The following is a 15,966-nucleotide window of genomic DNA, read 5'->3' as shown; positions in this document are numbered from 1 at the left end:
CCGTGACGTGAAAACATCACGTGAGTAAGAATTCTGGAAGTTCTGGCTGGATTGGTTCAAGCCAACAGGAAGGATATCATCACTCCTTACAACCGTGCTGAGAAGAAAAGCATCTCAGAACACAGAAATCATCAGGTTTCTGAGATGCTTTTCAGCTCATTACGGTTATACAGAGTGATTACTGAAGTAAAAACTAATCCAGCTATTGCCCAAAACTGTCTCTTTCTGGATGATTTTTGCTTTTTTGCGCCATTTTGTATAAACTCTAGAGACTCTTTTGTGTGAAAATTCCATCAGATTCTAAAAAAACCTCAGACCTCACATCTGGCACCAACAAACACACCACAATCAAAATCACTAAAATCACTGAAATGTTTCCTCGTTCTGATTGATGTGAACATGAATCGTGCCTCTTGACCTCTATCTGCATGATTGTCTGATTAAGTAGTTGCACGAATGATGAAGTGTCCAGGTGTTCCTAATAAAGTGCCGGGTGAAGTGTGTGTATGAAGTAATCTAAGACTAATAATAAACAGATGAAAACATCGTCTTATTCGACAAAGAAATATTGTTTTCGCTGAGACGTTTTCTGTAAAGAGTCTCCGGAGTCATTGATGTGACGAACGGTAGGTTTTCCACCGTGGGAAAGTCTTCAGGACGGTTTTTTTGCTAACTTTAAGACAAGAAGCTGATAATGGAGCTGCTATAGAGTAAGGGATAACGTATTGCTTTGCAGTTAAAATGTCTGATATATATTGGTACAGATGCTGCATCTAACATGTCGGATTTCTTGGAGCGAAGAAATTGACGATCAGACGCTTTCAGATTTAGGTCAACTAGCAGTGTGAAATCAGCGCACACAGAAGAAAAGTCTAATTAGCGGAGAGCAGGATTGCTTTGGGAAACGTGTCTCCTGCTGGCCCGGCACTGAGGACGAAGAGCAGCTGGAGTTCATTAGACAGAAAAAAAACCTTTTTTTTTTAACTTACAACATGTGATCGGATTCCTAGCTGCAGGTACTTTTCCCACGGAGCTCTCAACACTTAAAATACCGCAACTTTTTCACAATTTCACAAAGTATAACCAGGATATCTGAGACGGTGTAGCAGTTTTCATTAGCATATCAGTTTTGAAAAAAAACTACAAATCCCTTTGTAGCTTCCCAGGTTAACAGTTTTAAAAGAAATTGACTCATGATGACACACTGGTGTTTTGCTTTTCAGTCCCTCGACCAATCAGAAGCCTGGGTTATGACATCTGATTGAAGTAAAGGTTATTTTTATGTACTATCTGTCCTCCTGAAGCCTGTGATTGGCTATCCATGAGTAAGTTTGCCCCTCCCCCCAGAGGACATGGTCAGTTTGGTTTCTTTGGCTCTCGACCTCAGATTGCTGAGGCATCATCAGGATTAGAACCTGGGCGAAGGCTTCTTATGCTGTATCATAAAGCTATGCTCGCGCATGCAGTGAAGTCTCTAGTAGGCGTTCCTATAAGTGGTTGCCATAGTGATAACGTTTATTAGTACTAGCAGTACACAGCATATGAGTATCCTGGAAACATTCTGCTGGGAGATTTGGCGTTTGTGTATGAAAACAATTCTTGTCTTCAATCCTATTGGTCTCGTCTTTAATGTGGACACGCCCACACCGAGTGTTTGAGACTCATCGTGGAGCCATCGTGTCACTCTCAGTGAAAACATATACGTTATTGACACATTTTACGATGTATTCGTATGAGTTTTATATCAGCGTATATTAAAATTTATCTCAGAAGCTGTGTGTGAGCTTGTTGATTTCGAGTGCGATGAAAGTGATTCCTGGCTCGACGTAGCAGAGGCTCCTGGAGGTGATGAGAAGCTGGAGAAAGAGCAGATGTTGTGCTTGTGTTCGTCAGAGCTGAAGTGTTTTACGGTGTGTGTGACGTGTGAGATCGGGCATCGTCCCACAAAACACGGCTAGAATAATCAGCCCAGCTCCGGGGCATAAATCACAGACACACACTCACACATACACACACACACAACATATACAAGCATCACAGCTTAAGTGTAACGTAAGAAATGTCACTTCTTATAGTTTCCTTCATCTTTCTACCTACATGGAACTTACGCACATGTAAGCTTTTAGGTGGACGGCCCCTAGTCACGATTTACACACTATTTTGCTTCACTGTAGTATATTTTGCTTCATTTTTCTTCTTAGGTTGATGTGTTTGTCTTCTACTCAGAAATGACCTTTTACCATAAATGTCCTTTTGCTATGTTCAGCTCTGAAAAGGTCACATTATGCAAATGAGCCTTATAACCAAATTCACTGTATTTTTTTGTTTGTGTGTTAATCCTGATCATCTTGACGGTTAATTATGAGTCTTGTGGTTACAGTGCAGCGTGACGTGCGGTTCTGGCTGGAGGAGTCGCGCCGTGGTGTGTGTGAATCACAGCGGAGACGAGATCCACGACTCGGCCTGTTCGGCACAGACGAGACCGGACCATAGCGAAGCGTGTAACACTCAACCCTGCGAGTTTGTCTGGATCATCGGAGAGTGGACAGAGGTAATAATAAAATAAAAAAAACTAAGCGTTTAACTCTTCATATACTCAACGTTCAAGACTCAAGCTTGCTCATTAGAAAGAGAAGGACGGTTTCTGGATATCCCACAGCGTCTGCAGTGGGAAAAAAAGTGTGTACACCCCTGTTAAAATAGAACCATTTGCACCTTTAGCAGCATATAGAAATTAAAGAAGAAGAACAATATAAATCATTTTCGGTGGAAACTCTACCTGGTTGCATAAATATACACGCCCCTAAACCAATCCTCCACTGAAACACCTTTAAATTTTATCACAGTAAAATAAGTTCTTTTGGTGAAGTTATTCCTTTACTGATATAGATGTATATAGATAAACGATTCAGAAAGGTAAAATTCATTTTCTTCTTCTGTTTACTAGCAGACACCTGAAGGTTTTGCTGTTTTTGTAGCTACTGTATACACAATTCCTTCCACCAGTTCCAGCTGATGAAAATGCAGCCCTAGCGCATGATGCCACCACCACACCACCATGCTGCACCCACAGTGGCAACAGTGTACTTTTGCTTATATGTGTTTTTTTTTGTTTGTTTGTTTTTTTGTGCACCAAACACACCTTTTAGAACCATTATACCTTTCAGAACTGGTTTCATCACACCACAACACATTTTGACACATGTTGTAGGTGATTTAGTTAAGCTTGGATGCTTCTTTTTTCTTCCGTTCAGCCGCCCAGCCCTATAACCCAGACTTAAACCCTCAGATACTTTCAGTTGGATTGGATTTAAACAGGGTTGTGTAGACTTAAGTTATATAAACATAAGTATTTATTTAAATGATTTAAACCAAAGCTCGCAAAATCCAGCAAGAAGCTCAAAAAAAGCTCCAGCTTTTTTCCACAGTCATGGGTTATTAAAATTCTAGAATCAGATGAGTTTCTGAGCAAAAAGGGATGATGGAAGAGTTTTTAAAAATGACAGGAAATGGTTGAACTTTTAGTGAAGAAGGGATCGAAGATAATAAGCTGCAGGAAGGTTCAGTATGGCTGTGAACTCGAAGGAGGAATGCCAGACCTACCGGTGATCCTGCAACCTTCCTCACTCTCCCTTCGACTTAATCTAGACTTCATTATGTGTTTTGTGGTTACAGTGTAGTGTGACATGCGGTTCTGGCCGGAGGACTCGCGCCGTGGTGTGTGTGAATCACAGCGGAGACGAGACCCATGACTCGCACTGTTCGGTGCAGAAGAGACCGGATCACAGCGAAGCATGTAACACTCAACCCTGCGAGTTCATCTGGATCACAGGGGAGTGGGAAGAGGTAAGAAAATTGGCTACAGTCACTAAATGTAAACCTACAAAGTAACAATTACATAAAAATTAACCAACATTGTTTTTCCCCTCAGTGCTCAGTCACCTGTGGTCAGGGCTACCAGAGGAGGCGGGTCTCCTGCAGCGAAATGCATTCTGGGAATGAGAATTATGAATACAGCCACCAGGGGTCACCAGGCTGCCCGGGGGCACCTCCCGAGAGCTACAGAGCGTGCAGACTCCCTCCCTGCCCTTTAAGCCACAGCTGGAGAGTGGGCATCTGGGGACCTGTGAGTGCTTTAACCTCCTAATAATACCCAGTTATTGCTCACCAGCTCAACTGCTGCACAGGTGATGCATATTAGTGCAGAAACTTTCAGAATTCAGTAGAGGAACACTCGGTAGCTGTGTGGAATTTCAGTTTGATTTGTTTATTTATTTTCCAAGCCTTCTTTCAGATGGTGAGAATATGTACAGTCCTAAAGCTCAGTGTTAGAAGGGTTCTTTTGTTGGATTCTACACTATGTTGTGTGTGTCATTTTTCCTGGTGCTTTATTTCAGTTTGAAGAAATGTTTAAAGCACAGAAAGCTCTTTATAGAGATGATGAAAAAGCAGGACTTTGTAGTGGACTCAGATCCGAATAATGATTTATGTATTATTTCATCTTATTTATAGACTCTCTTGGGTCTGTCTCATGTGTCTCTTGTTTGTCTCATGTCTCTGTGTGTGTCTGTGTGTGTGTTTCTCGTATGTCTCACTTGTGTGTGTGTCTTGTGTATGTTGTGTATGCATGCGTGTCTTGTGTGTGTGTGTATGTCTTGTGTATGTGTATGTTGTGTGCGTATATATATGTATGTCTTGTGTGTGTGTATGTTGTGTGCATATATATGTATGTCTTGTGTGTGTGTATGTTGTGTGCATATATATGTATGTCTTGTGTGTGTGTGTCTCGTAATTGTATGTCTTGGATGTGTGTGTGTGTGTCTCATGTGTGGTGTGTGTCTCGTGTGTATGTCTCATGTGTGTATGTCTCGTGTGTATGTGTATGTATGTATATCTTGTGTTTGCATCATGTGTGTGTGTGTGTGGGTCGTGTGATTGTATATCTTGTATGTGTGTGCGTGTCTCATGTTTGTGTGTCTGTCTTGTTTGTGTGTCTCATGATAATGTATCTGGTGTTTCTGAATCTCTTATGTGTATGTGTGTGTGCCGTGTGTGTTTATATGTACAGTGTTCAGTGACCTGTGGTGATGGCTGGATGGAGCGCATGGTGCAGTGTTATGCAGAAGAAGGAGAGCTCAGTGATAAATGTGACTCCAGCTCCGAGCCGGAGGGTCGGAAATCCTGCACCAACCCGGACTGTGAGTTTAAACCACACCCACACTGTACAGATTCATTCATTTCCTTTTGTTCTGGGTTTCCTTTAGGATCACCTGTAGGATTTCTGTCATCTGTAAAGCACGGTAACTCAATAAAAAGTCTCTCTCTCTCTCTCCCTCTCTCCCTCTCAGGTGAATTGCCATTCAGCTGCAGGGATGCACAGATGAAGAACGGTGTTGTATCTGATGGAGAGCAGCCCCTCAGAGTGCAGGGCAAAGCACGTAATGTGAGACTTGTTCACCACACACTCACCTCACACTCATCCAGTTGCTGTACATCCCAGTTTATTCCTCCTCTCTCTCTCTCTCTCTCTCTCTCTGTCTCTCTCTCTGTCTCTCTCTCTCTAGATCTACTGTTCAGAGATGCATACAGAAAGTCCTAAAGAATACATAACTCTCACAGCCGGAGAGAGCGAGAACTTCTCTGAGGTTTTTGCCTACAGGTAAAATCTGAATGGTTGAATTTCGAAAGTAAAAGAGATGAGAAAGAGGAGAAGGTGTTTGATAAAACATGTCAGTTTCCAGTGAAACACTGCATTTGTATCAGAAATGGCTTCTTCATTAATCATTAATTCTAAGCCGGTATATGTATATTTACAGTATTTATATGCATAATAATTTTATTGCTGTTTGAACTGATAGAATTAATGCTTTCAATTTTATTTCTAAGTTTCTTGTTCATTTTGTTCAGGTTGATGGATCCCACGCAGTGTCCATCAAATCTGATCCACCGAGAGGAATGCCAGTGCAGGAAAGACTACACAGCTGCCGGGCTCTCCGCTTTCACCCGTGTTCGACTGGACCTGAGCAAGATGACCATCATCAGTGAGACACACAAATACACACATACTTCAAACATAATCAGTAAAGAAGCTGACCACAGCACACACCACACCAGTTAACCAGCAAATACATTGTTTATGAATTAAAGACCTCATACACATTATACTTTTTATCCATTAATGGTTACGTTAGGAATCAGTCCCTGTTATCGCTTGCATTAAAGCAGCTATAAACAGTCATGGAAGGAGTCGCCAGTCTCAGAATCTCCTCGTACCCCTGGACTCCTTGATTTTTTTTATTATAGCACTCAAGTGTTTTATTCCTAATTGACCAGCATACACAGTCCAATACTTCAATATTAGCATTATTTACACAGTACAATAGCAGCTGATTCTGTCCCGTAGGTTCGTGTATCTCACCATGTGAGCTGGAGTAGAATTGCAGTATTATTCCACAACAGCTGTATCTGCTTTCGTCCAACACTGACCGAAAACACACACACACACACACTCACACAGCTGATCTGGAAAGCCACGCACCACAGTCCACATCTGGAGGAAAGAGCATGTCTGAACTTCTCTACCCTACAAAAAAATGTGAAACCTCTCACTGTGCCTCGTTCCACAGGCCAGCTCGATGAATGTTCAGTTGTAAAGCAGAAATGTGACAGATGCCTATTGAATCCAGTCTAATGGACTCTAGTAATAGCTTTGCCATCAACACAGCATTAACATGCTGGAGCATTTAGAGCCAGCATTTCATTTTCTGCAGCTCACGTGACATCAGTGTACGTCTTCTAAGCAATGGTGTGAAGCCAAAACGTCTCCCCGAGGGACAGCCATGGAGGAAGTTCCTTTTCGCACGTGCGTCATAGCCATAGAGTTACGAGGTGAAATAGATCTTAGTGGATCCTTCTCGTCACTCCCCGTGAGTTCGGATGGCCGCGAGAGGGACGTGCTGTGAAAGCAAAACATATGGCTCGTGTTCCACGAAAGAAACAGGAAATAACAGAGATTATAGAAAGGCTGTGTAGAGCTTGCAGTGCCGCTGGCCTCAAGCATTGCTGCTATTTTATAGACACATGCTAGAGGAAATACTGAGAATTTCAATCTATTTTCACCTTCATTTAGTGGCAATTTCTAAATAACATGGAGGATTATAAACTTCATAGACAATATAAATTTGAATATAGTTCAGTTCTAACAAACACCAGTGGATTCCCTTCCAAAATAACTACCATGATGAAGGTAGCATGGCTTAACGGAGACTCACATGATAATTTTATTATAGTTGAACCACAGCCAGTTGAAGATTGTAGAACAACCAAGGTAGGTACTTTTGGACAATACAATGATAGTAGAACAGCGATCATTTTGGAATAACCACGATGGTAGTTCTATGGGTTTTTTTAGAGATAACTATGATAGTAGTGCCGTTTTCCTTTGGAGATGACCCTAATGGTAGTACTGAGGTTTTTTTTGGAGATAACCATGTTGGTACTTGCAGGATGGCTTGGACATAACCATGATGGTAGTTCCAGGGTCTTTTGGAGTTAAATATGATAGTAGTATCGTGTTCTTTTGGAGATAACTATGTTGGTAGTACCAGGGTATTTTGGAGATAACCATGATGCTAGTACCAGGGTCCTTTGCCGATAGCCATGATAGTAGTACCAGGGTCTTTAGGAGTTAAATATTATAGTAGTATTGTGTTCTTTTGGAGATAACCATGTTGGTAGTACCAGGGTCTCTTTTGGACTTAACCATGATGGTAATACCATGTTCTTTTGGAGATAACCATGTTGGTAGTACCAGGGTCTTTTGGAGATAGCCATGATGGTATTACCAGGGTCTTTTGGACTTAACCATGATAGTAGTACCAGGGTCTTTTGCAGATAGCCATGATGGTATTACCAGGGTCTTTTGGACAAAACCATGATGGTAGTACCAGGGTCTTTTGAAGATAACCATGATGGTAGTACCAGGGTCTTATGGACTTAACCATGCTGGTAGTACTGTGTTCTTCTGGACAAAACTATGATGATAGTACCAGAGACTTTTGGAAACAACAATTATGGTAGTACCAGGGTCCTTGGGACAAAACCATGATGTAGTCCCAGGGTCTTTTGGACAAAACCACGATGGTAGTACCAGGGTCTTTAGGAGATATGCATGACAGCAATACTAGGGTCTTTTTGAGATAACAGTAAAGAAAGTAGCATGATCTTTTGGGCATACCTATGATGACAGATAGCACCAAGGTCTTTTGGGCACAACCATAACCTTAGGCTTTTGTTCACAACCTAGAAGTGGACACTACCATTGATGGGAGAATCATCATTTTTTAACACTACCATGTAGAAGTACCATGTTGTTTGGGTATAACCAAGTGATAGTATCAATATAGAGCCATGACTGTGGTAACTACCATAATAGTTTTACTATATTGTAGAACCTTGGCCTTATGGAAATAACCATGAAAGTAGAACCAGGCCTTTTAGACACCATTTAACCATGATGGGAGGATCATTGACACTGCAGTAAGGGTAGTCACATAATTTTTTTGGACAGTACCAGGATAGAATCATGGTTTTGGTCAGTATCCTGGTTTCCTATGGCAGAACCCATGGCATATACCTTGATTATCTTTATTACCTGGAACAGCTGTTTATGGATGACGGTACAAGCACATTTTTTTCTAGATTCTTCCATGATGGTCTAGCCATTTAGAAGTTAATTCTAACTTCAACGCTTTCAAAACTATTCAGGAGAACAATAGAGAGAGTTTTAGGAGCGTAATAAAAACCTGACGCTAGTGTGTGAGTGTGTGTATTCCCACCATGTGACCTATTTAGGTCAGAGAACACTAGCCTGGCATCTGGAGAGGTTAATGACACTAATCATCTCCTCAGCCTAGGACTTGTTTGGAAAGTGGGGTCATGAGCGAATCCAGAATAAACATTGTGGTTAATTACAGCTCTGTCTAATGTCGACGAGCCGGCAGACGTAGCACCCTAAGATTAGCATTAAAAAACCTGGCCTGCCCTGCTGCGCTAACCTTTGCCTGCTCTTGCCCAGGATTCAATTAGGTCCAAGCGTGAAGGGGTTAATGGTTTCAAGATCGCAGGTTTGCACTTGCTAAAAAGTGCAAGATTACAAGGCAAGGACTTGATTGGTTCAAATTGCCCTCGTATTATCTTTCGCTTATGTATCACTTATCCTCATTATGCTATAGGTGGCAACCTCTGAGAGGAAAAGTGGTCAGCTTTGGGACTGTTTACAATCAAACAGCTCAAAAAATAACTCCTCTCCAAACTTAACTAAATGTTATAAATACAGCATATACAGCAACTAAACCACACACACTGTCTAATTCTGTCTAACGTCTTCTGTTTCTGTTTGTGTTTTTTTTTTTTTAGCCACAGATTGGAAGTACTCATACACTCGAGAAGGTCATAAGGTTCCTTTCGCCACAGCGGGAGACTGCTACAGCGCCGCCCGCTGTCCACAGGTGGGAAGGACTTCTCTGGATAATTAGGCATCCTGTGAATAGAATAGCAAGTCTTGATCAAGGCTGAGTTGGCATGAAGTGAATAAAACACTCGTGGGTGGCGTTGACTGGTACAGAAACAGACTGAAAAAACAGGGTTGATTAAAGAAGCTAGTAGGAAATGAGAAATGTATAGAGTTTGAGTGTGTGTGTGTTTGTGTTTGTGTTTGTGTTTGTGTGCAAACAGAGATCTATTTGACATCTGGGCCTCATTTCTCAACTCTTCACTGTTTCTTCCGTTATATTTTCATCTATGTGTTCTTCCAGCTCTCTGCCACTCTCTTTTTCTCATCTTGATCATGTTTCTATCTCTCTCTCCCCTCTCTCTCTCTCTCTCTCTCTCTCTCTCTCTCGCTCTCTCTCTTTTTCTCTCTCTCTTTTCTGAGAGAAAATATTCCGAAACAGACTTTCTTTTATCCGCTTTTCTGCTTTGACCAGAGTCACTGGAGAGGAAGCTTGTCGTCGTATCCTGTTCAGTGAATTAAAGTTCTTTTAGTTTTAGTTGTTTCAAGCAGTAAATGTTCAGTGAACATCCTGTTTATTTATTTATTTATTAGTCACTCAGTCCTTGTCAGCCAGCAGGGGGCCCCATAAGAATGTAGGATACATACAACCACAATAAAGATGTTTGGTTGTTTGTATATGTATTCACCCCCCTGAAACTTGGTACAACCGGATATGTCTTTGTTAGCAATGCACATCTGGATCCTGATGTTTTTGCACGTTCTTCTTGCTTAAACATCTGTCCGTTTGAATGGAGACCATTGGTGAAGACGTTATTGATTTGCCTTTTGTTGATAAACCACTTTGCTATATTAAATAGTTCTGTTTCCTAATAGCAAAGATCTTTTTATGGAACCTTGCTGATTGTATTTCTGTTCTGGATCTTCAGGGCCGTTTCAGTCTCAACCTCTCAGGAACAGGTTTCCAGGTGGCTGAGAGTACCCAGTGGATTTCCCAAGGGAACTACGCTGTGGCAGACATCCACAGGTCTCAGGTACGGTGCAATAATGCTAACGATCCAATTATCTGATCTTTCTCCTGCTCTTGCACTTGTTGCTCCTGACCCTGATAAATCCTAAGCCTAGAACCTTCTCTCATCTTAATTCCTCAACCTTTCTTATTCTGACATCCCTTCACTCACCTTATCAAGCCCTCCCTGCCCGAAACACACATCTTCTCTTCATCCAAACACTCATTGCCTCATTTCCCCCCTCTTCTGGAGCATCAAGTGTGCAGCCAGGGAGCACTATTGAGCAGCTGCCATAAGAAGACCTCCTTTTCTTGTGTTTCTAATTGAAATCGGTCAGGGGCGCCTTTTTTGGCAGGGAGTGAAAAGGTTTGCAATGAAAAGTGCTCCACACTGAGAGGAAAGTGGACAGAAAATCAGTTGTTGAAAGTCGAGAACCCTGCAGATCAGATCGTTGTGCCGACGAGAGCCTGCTTTTTTTCCGGTCTGATGTTATTTCCTGGACTTAATGTCTCTCATTGTTATTGGTTAATGTTATCCAGCTTTGAGTGATGCCATGCAGGGTTCCTGTTACTTTAAGACCTTGTCACTTAGTACTATAGAAATAATCTAATGAAAAGAAGAGCATTAAAAGAAATCATTTGATTTTCAACAAGAACGTCTGACTGGACAGATTTGAGGATCTGGGGTCAGTAATGTGGGTTAATCTGACATGCAGTTCCTTTCTTGTTTCACAGGATGGCAGTAGAGTAACAGGAACATGTGGTGGCTACTGTGGCAAATGCACTCCATCCTCCAGTTCAGGTCTTCTCATCCAGGTTACATGAACTCCATCCTTCTTACAGGTCCAGACTTTCTTCATTCTTATAACGACAAACATCCGGGTGACAAATTAAAGGAAAAAACAACCCTAAGTGTCTTAGTGGCACAGAAACAGTGGGGCAGATTGATAAAATGGCTTGATTTTTTTTTTTACTGTAGAGATGAAGGTGAAGAAAATGGTGAAGATGAACAGTTAAGTTGAGGTTTAGGTTTCAGTTAAGTTGAGATCTGGTCTGAGTTGAAGGCCTTAGGTATTATTTTTATCCCCATTTTGCACTGTGGATGGGGCGGGGTCATCATGAAAGTGACTGCACCCATCAGGTAAAATGTCTCCTGATTGGATAAATCATTAGAGCTTTGTATTGATTTCCAGTGGTGCAGAAACATAAGTAAATGCCCCCTTACCACCCCCCATCCCCAAAGAACAGCATAACCACCCAAACCACCAGCCACCATTTTTTTTTGCTTTAATTTGACACCAAGATGACACACATCCTTAAAATGTAATACTTTTGCTGATGTTGCCACAAATACCCCTTTGTCATATTTCCATGGTCGATTTGTTCCTTCAGGATGTTCTCTTCTCCTCGGGTTCTCCTCTTATCGTGGTGCTAAAGACGATAAAGGCACTGAAGAACATCCTTCATCCATCCCCTGACTTCCTGCTGTCTGTGTGTAAATATCAACTAGTGTATGTAATGTACAGAACCGTGCTGAATTATTTATTTTATAATCCACATTTATTTTTATACACTTATTTAAAAATGCTATAAAGCCATGTGTGAATTCTCGAAGCAGGTGTTGCCTTGTACAGTCATGGTGTAATGCCGTTCATCAGTCTGCGAATTATAGTTATAGAAAATTTTTCTCATTTTGTGATGTGTCATTTTTTTTTATACTGAAAAATGGTCTGAGTCAGGGTGGGTAGGACATGAAGAAGCATGAAGCAGCTGAAAGAATATCACATGGGAAAAAATATTTACATCTTCATCTCGGTGCCGTAGTCTTTGAGGAGACTTTGAGTTCAGGAAGTCAGGTTTAAGCTGGCTTTAAAGAGTTGAACCCAGAGGTCGCTAGTTGATGAGCATGAAGAGCGGGATTTACACATCAACCGGTTGGTTCTAGATGTTTTTGGGATCGTCCTGTAGTTACTTTGACTAGAAATAAATGTAAAAGTCCTCTGTGGAGGCAGAGTGGAAACTCTGGGTGATTCTGGAGGATGAAGCAGGTAGGGGAAGTGCTGACTGGCTCTAATGTAAGCGCAGATGGAGGGAGCAGACAGCATCGGTGTATCAGTGGACAGACTCAGGATGTATGCAACTATAAAGATTGGCAAGACTTCGAGTCTCTAACAAATCTGTGAGTTTGTGGATGCGGAATAGTCTAGATATTAAAGGGAAGGGTGTATTAAAGAAGAGCTCCAGCGTGTCACATCGTACCTTCGAAGTCTAAGGGCAAGATGTTGAAGTCCAGCGATGGATATTAAATAATACAATTTAACAATTAAAATGTTAACCATTAAAGATCGAGAATAAGATGGAAGAGTTTCATTTAACTTTCTAGCACTGTTTACTGCAATTCTGGTTCCTTTCAATTTTCTATCCTCAGAAGAAATAATTCTATTTCTTGAAGATATACTGATTAAACAGATTAAATTTTTACTTTTACAAATAATTTTGTCTCAAGAATTAAATTATTCATTGACCAAATTCAACAGCTGCCCCTAGACTTCAATTTTAAGTATCTTCTCTCGATACGTGTTGAAATTTGTGTTAGTGATCATCAAGAATCGAAGACACACTACAGATACAGTAGAGTAGAAATGAACAAAAATGAAATGTCTGGAGGTTGTGTGAAGCTGAGAATTGTATAAAGGACAAATTTATTATCCGTGCTGGGGATTTAACATGTCCCCATGGAGTATTGTACATAAAGATCACAGAAAGATTCTGGTTTACGTCACAGAAGGAAAAAAAGCAGCTTTGCAGAGAGGATTTTTATGTCTGAATTAGATAAATAAAAACATAATCTGTGAGAATTTGCTCTTGTGATTTTCGGTGCTTTGAGTTGTTTCGGTTTTATTCCAGGAAATGTTTACTTTAGGTAAAAACCATGCTTACCAAAATTTTGGGAGTCTCACAAGATGGATGACATTTTATGACAAATTTATTAAGTAATTTCCAAAATGTAAAAAAAAAATATTTAAATTACAGAAAATTGAGAAAAAAAATAATGGTGAAAGTAAATAGTGTTTGTGTGTTTTTGTGATTTTTATTTCTAAATACCTCACAAAATTTTCTCATGTGTTTTATGTAATTATTATTATTATTTTATGTCTCTACTCACAAAAATAACAAATTTTCTGTTATTTGTGGTTTTTCATTTTTATTTTTATGTTTAATTATTTTTTTTGTTTTCATTTAAATTTTTATTTTCTCTCATTTTCAGGGTACTGCTTATTTTCTTTTTTTCTCCTGTTTTTTTTAATTATATAAAACTTAAACAATAAAACCTTCACCATTATTATGATAATTTTTTATTGTTATTATTTTCATGGTCTTATTTCTCAGGCATGTGCTGGTTGTTCCACGATTTGTTCATTCTGTGAATTTTTACATCCATTTTCGAGCCACTGGTATTGTCCATACCAAAAACAAGCCATATGTGTCTTTAGCTGACAGGCGGTGCTATTTACGTTGTAGTTTATTCAGTTATCAGATTAAGATTGAGGATCAAGACTAAAAAAGGGAGTTCACATTTCTATGGATTGTACAGCTTTATCAAATGACTTCATAATTTTTTCAGATTTTATGCAGCAGTCTACATTTTGTCTACATTTCTGTATTTATTATATTTACAGATGTGAATGGATTTTGGTTTGTTTGAAATATATGGAAATCTACAAACATGTGTCTCGTCTCGTGTGTCTGTCTGAGTGTTTTTTGTCTGATTTGTTCCATCATCATCAACAAAGTGAATTCATCCAGAATCAATCAAAACATATCCATCAAAATCTAAATATAGATCAAAATATTTTGCTGTTTCATTATTTACTTTTTTAATTAAAAGTTATTTTTCTTTTCCTTTTTTTTATTACATTACTTTTTTTATTTTTGTTTTATTTTTTTATTTTGTTAATAATAAGATTAAGAAACTACCCTTGATGAAAAAAATGGGCTATTATCTATTATTATATACTATTAAGAAATAGATATAAATAAATATAGATCAAAATATTTCCCTTTTTTTCAAATTAAAATTTATTATTATTTTTTTACTATATTATTATTATTATTATTATTATTATTATTATTATTATTATTATTATTATTTATTTTTAGATTTTTTTTATTTTGTGAATAATAGGATTAGGAACTACCTTTAATGAAAAAAAAATCGACTCTTTTTTGTTCCATCACCATCAACAAAGTGAATTAATGTCTTCTTTTTTTGTCTCTTGCCCAGAAAATCTAAATATAGATCACATTGTTTTACTATATTATTATACGTTTTTAAACGTTTTTATAAATTTATTTTTATTTTATTTGAATTTTTTACTATATTATTTTTTATTTTATTTTATTTATTTATTTATTTATTCAATTTTGTGAATAATAAGATTAATTACCTTATTATTTTAGGCCAGGAATATACACAAAACAACCCTTGATAGTAAAAGGAAGTGGGAGGAAATGAAAAAAAGCAAACAAATAAAGAGCTTGAAAGTTTGAACTGGGCAAATTTTCACCTCATAAATCAGGTCATCTTACCAAGAGAAGTGACTTTAATGAGTTGACGGAGTTCACCAGTGTGGAGTTAACATGCCATGTGACCTCAGAATTACTGACCCTCTTCCTGAGGGATGCAGAAGCGAGAAACAAACTGAGTCTGAGTTTTGTCAGTTTGTGTTTGGTTATTTAAAAAAATAAAAATAATAATTCTGTTATTTCATAAAGAAGAAGAAGATAATGGAGATGAAGATGAACAACCAGGAGTCAGCCTGGAGAACACTGTCCACCTCGGAGAGTAAGAATGAGACTCATCAATCTTTCATCAAGCCGAAAACCCTTAATTATGCAACTAGATCTGATCTATAAGTGTTAAAAAAAAAGATTGCGCACTTTATCCTTTAAGCAAGGTTTGGAAAATATTCCAAATAGCTGTATAATATTTATTTATTCACCGTAATTATCCTTTACATGTCTATTACTGAAACTGAGTTCTTATTCATTTCCATTTCCACAAAAACTCGTTGTGAAAGTCTCATCTCTCTATACAAAGATCTCTTAATCCAAACCGATCGAAAAGGACTTGGATTAGCATTTCAATCTAGCTCTTGGAAAAAAAAACACCTCAGGAACCAGAGGTGACCTTCTCATTGACGGGCAGTGAGCTTCTCAGGCTACACGATGGACCGTATGTACTTGAATATGGATTAGCCTCCAGTCCTCAGCGAGGAACTTGAGAATGAGCGTCTCAGATTGAAAGACTGAACAAAAAACTTTGTGATTGTTTTTTTATTTTGGAAAGGGGGGTGGGGTGATTTCAGTTAATTTGCTATGTTGAGCTAAATTAATGAATAGCTGCAGCTTCTGTAGCTAAAGTAAAAGTCTAAGGAGCGATTCC

General features: G+C 39.1%; 1 protein-coding gene across 1 annotated transcript in view; it reads left to right on the top strand.

The window, feature by feature from the left end:
- The window catches only part of adamts9 (ADAM metallopeptidase with thrombospondin type 1 motif, 9), a 56,771-nt gene extending 42,533 nt beyond the window's left edge, over positions 1–14,238 (top strand). Inside the window, exons 30-40 of the mRNA XM_058373461.1 lie at positions 2,381–2,551; positions 3,676–3,846; positions 3,932–4,126; positions 5,069–5,198; positions 5,349–5,443; positions 5,565–5,659; positions 5,908–6,041; positions 9,418–9,509; positions 10,441–10,545; positions 11,256–11,363; positions 11,913–14,238. Of these exons, the coding sequence (XP_058229444.1) occupies positions 2,381–2,551; positions 3,676–3,846; positions 3,932–4,126; positions 5,069–5,198; positions 5,349–5,443; positions 5,565–5,659; positions 5,908–6,041; positions 9,418–9,509; positions 10,441–10,545; positions 11,256–11,345 (1,278 nt within the window). The 3' untranslated portion in view covers positions 11,346–11,363; positions 11,913–14,238. The remainder of the gene's footprint in view (positions 1–2,380; positions 2,552–3,675; positions 3,847–3,931; positions 4,127–5,068; positions 5,199–5,348; positions 5,444–5,564; positions 5,660–5,907; positions 6,042–9,417; positions 9,510–10,440; positions 10,546–11,255; positions 11,364–11,912) is intronic.
- The last annotated feature ends 1,728 nt before the right edge of the window (positions 14,239–15,966 follow it).

Source organism: Hemibagrus wyckioides, linkage group LG21 (genome assembly GCF_019097595.1).
Source record: "Hemibagrus wyckioides isolate EC202008001 linkage group LG21, SWU_Hwy_1.0, whole genome shotgun sequence".
Classification (NCBI taxonomy): Eukaryota; Metazoa; Chordata; class Actinopteri; order Siluriformes; family Bagridae; genus Hemibagrus; species Hemibagrus wyckioides.
This window is presented reverse-complemented; position numbering and strand designations above follow the sequence as displayed.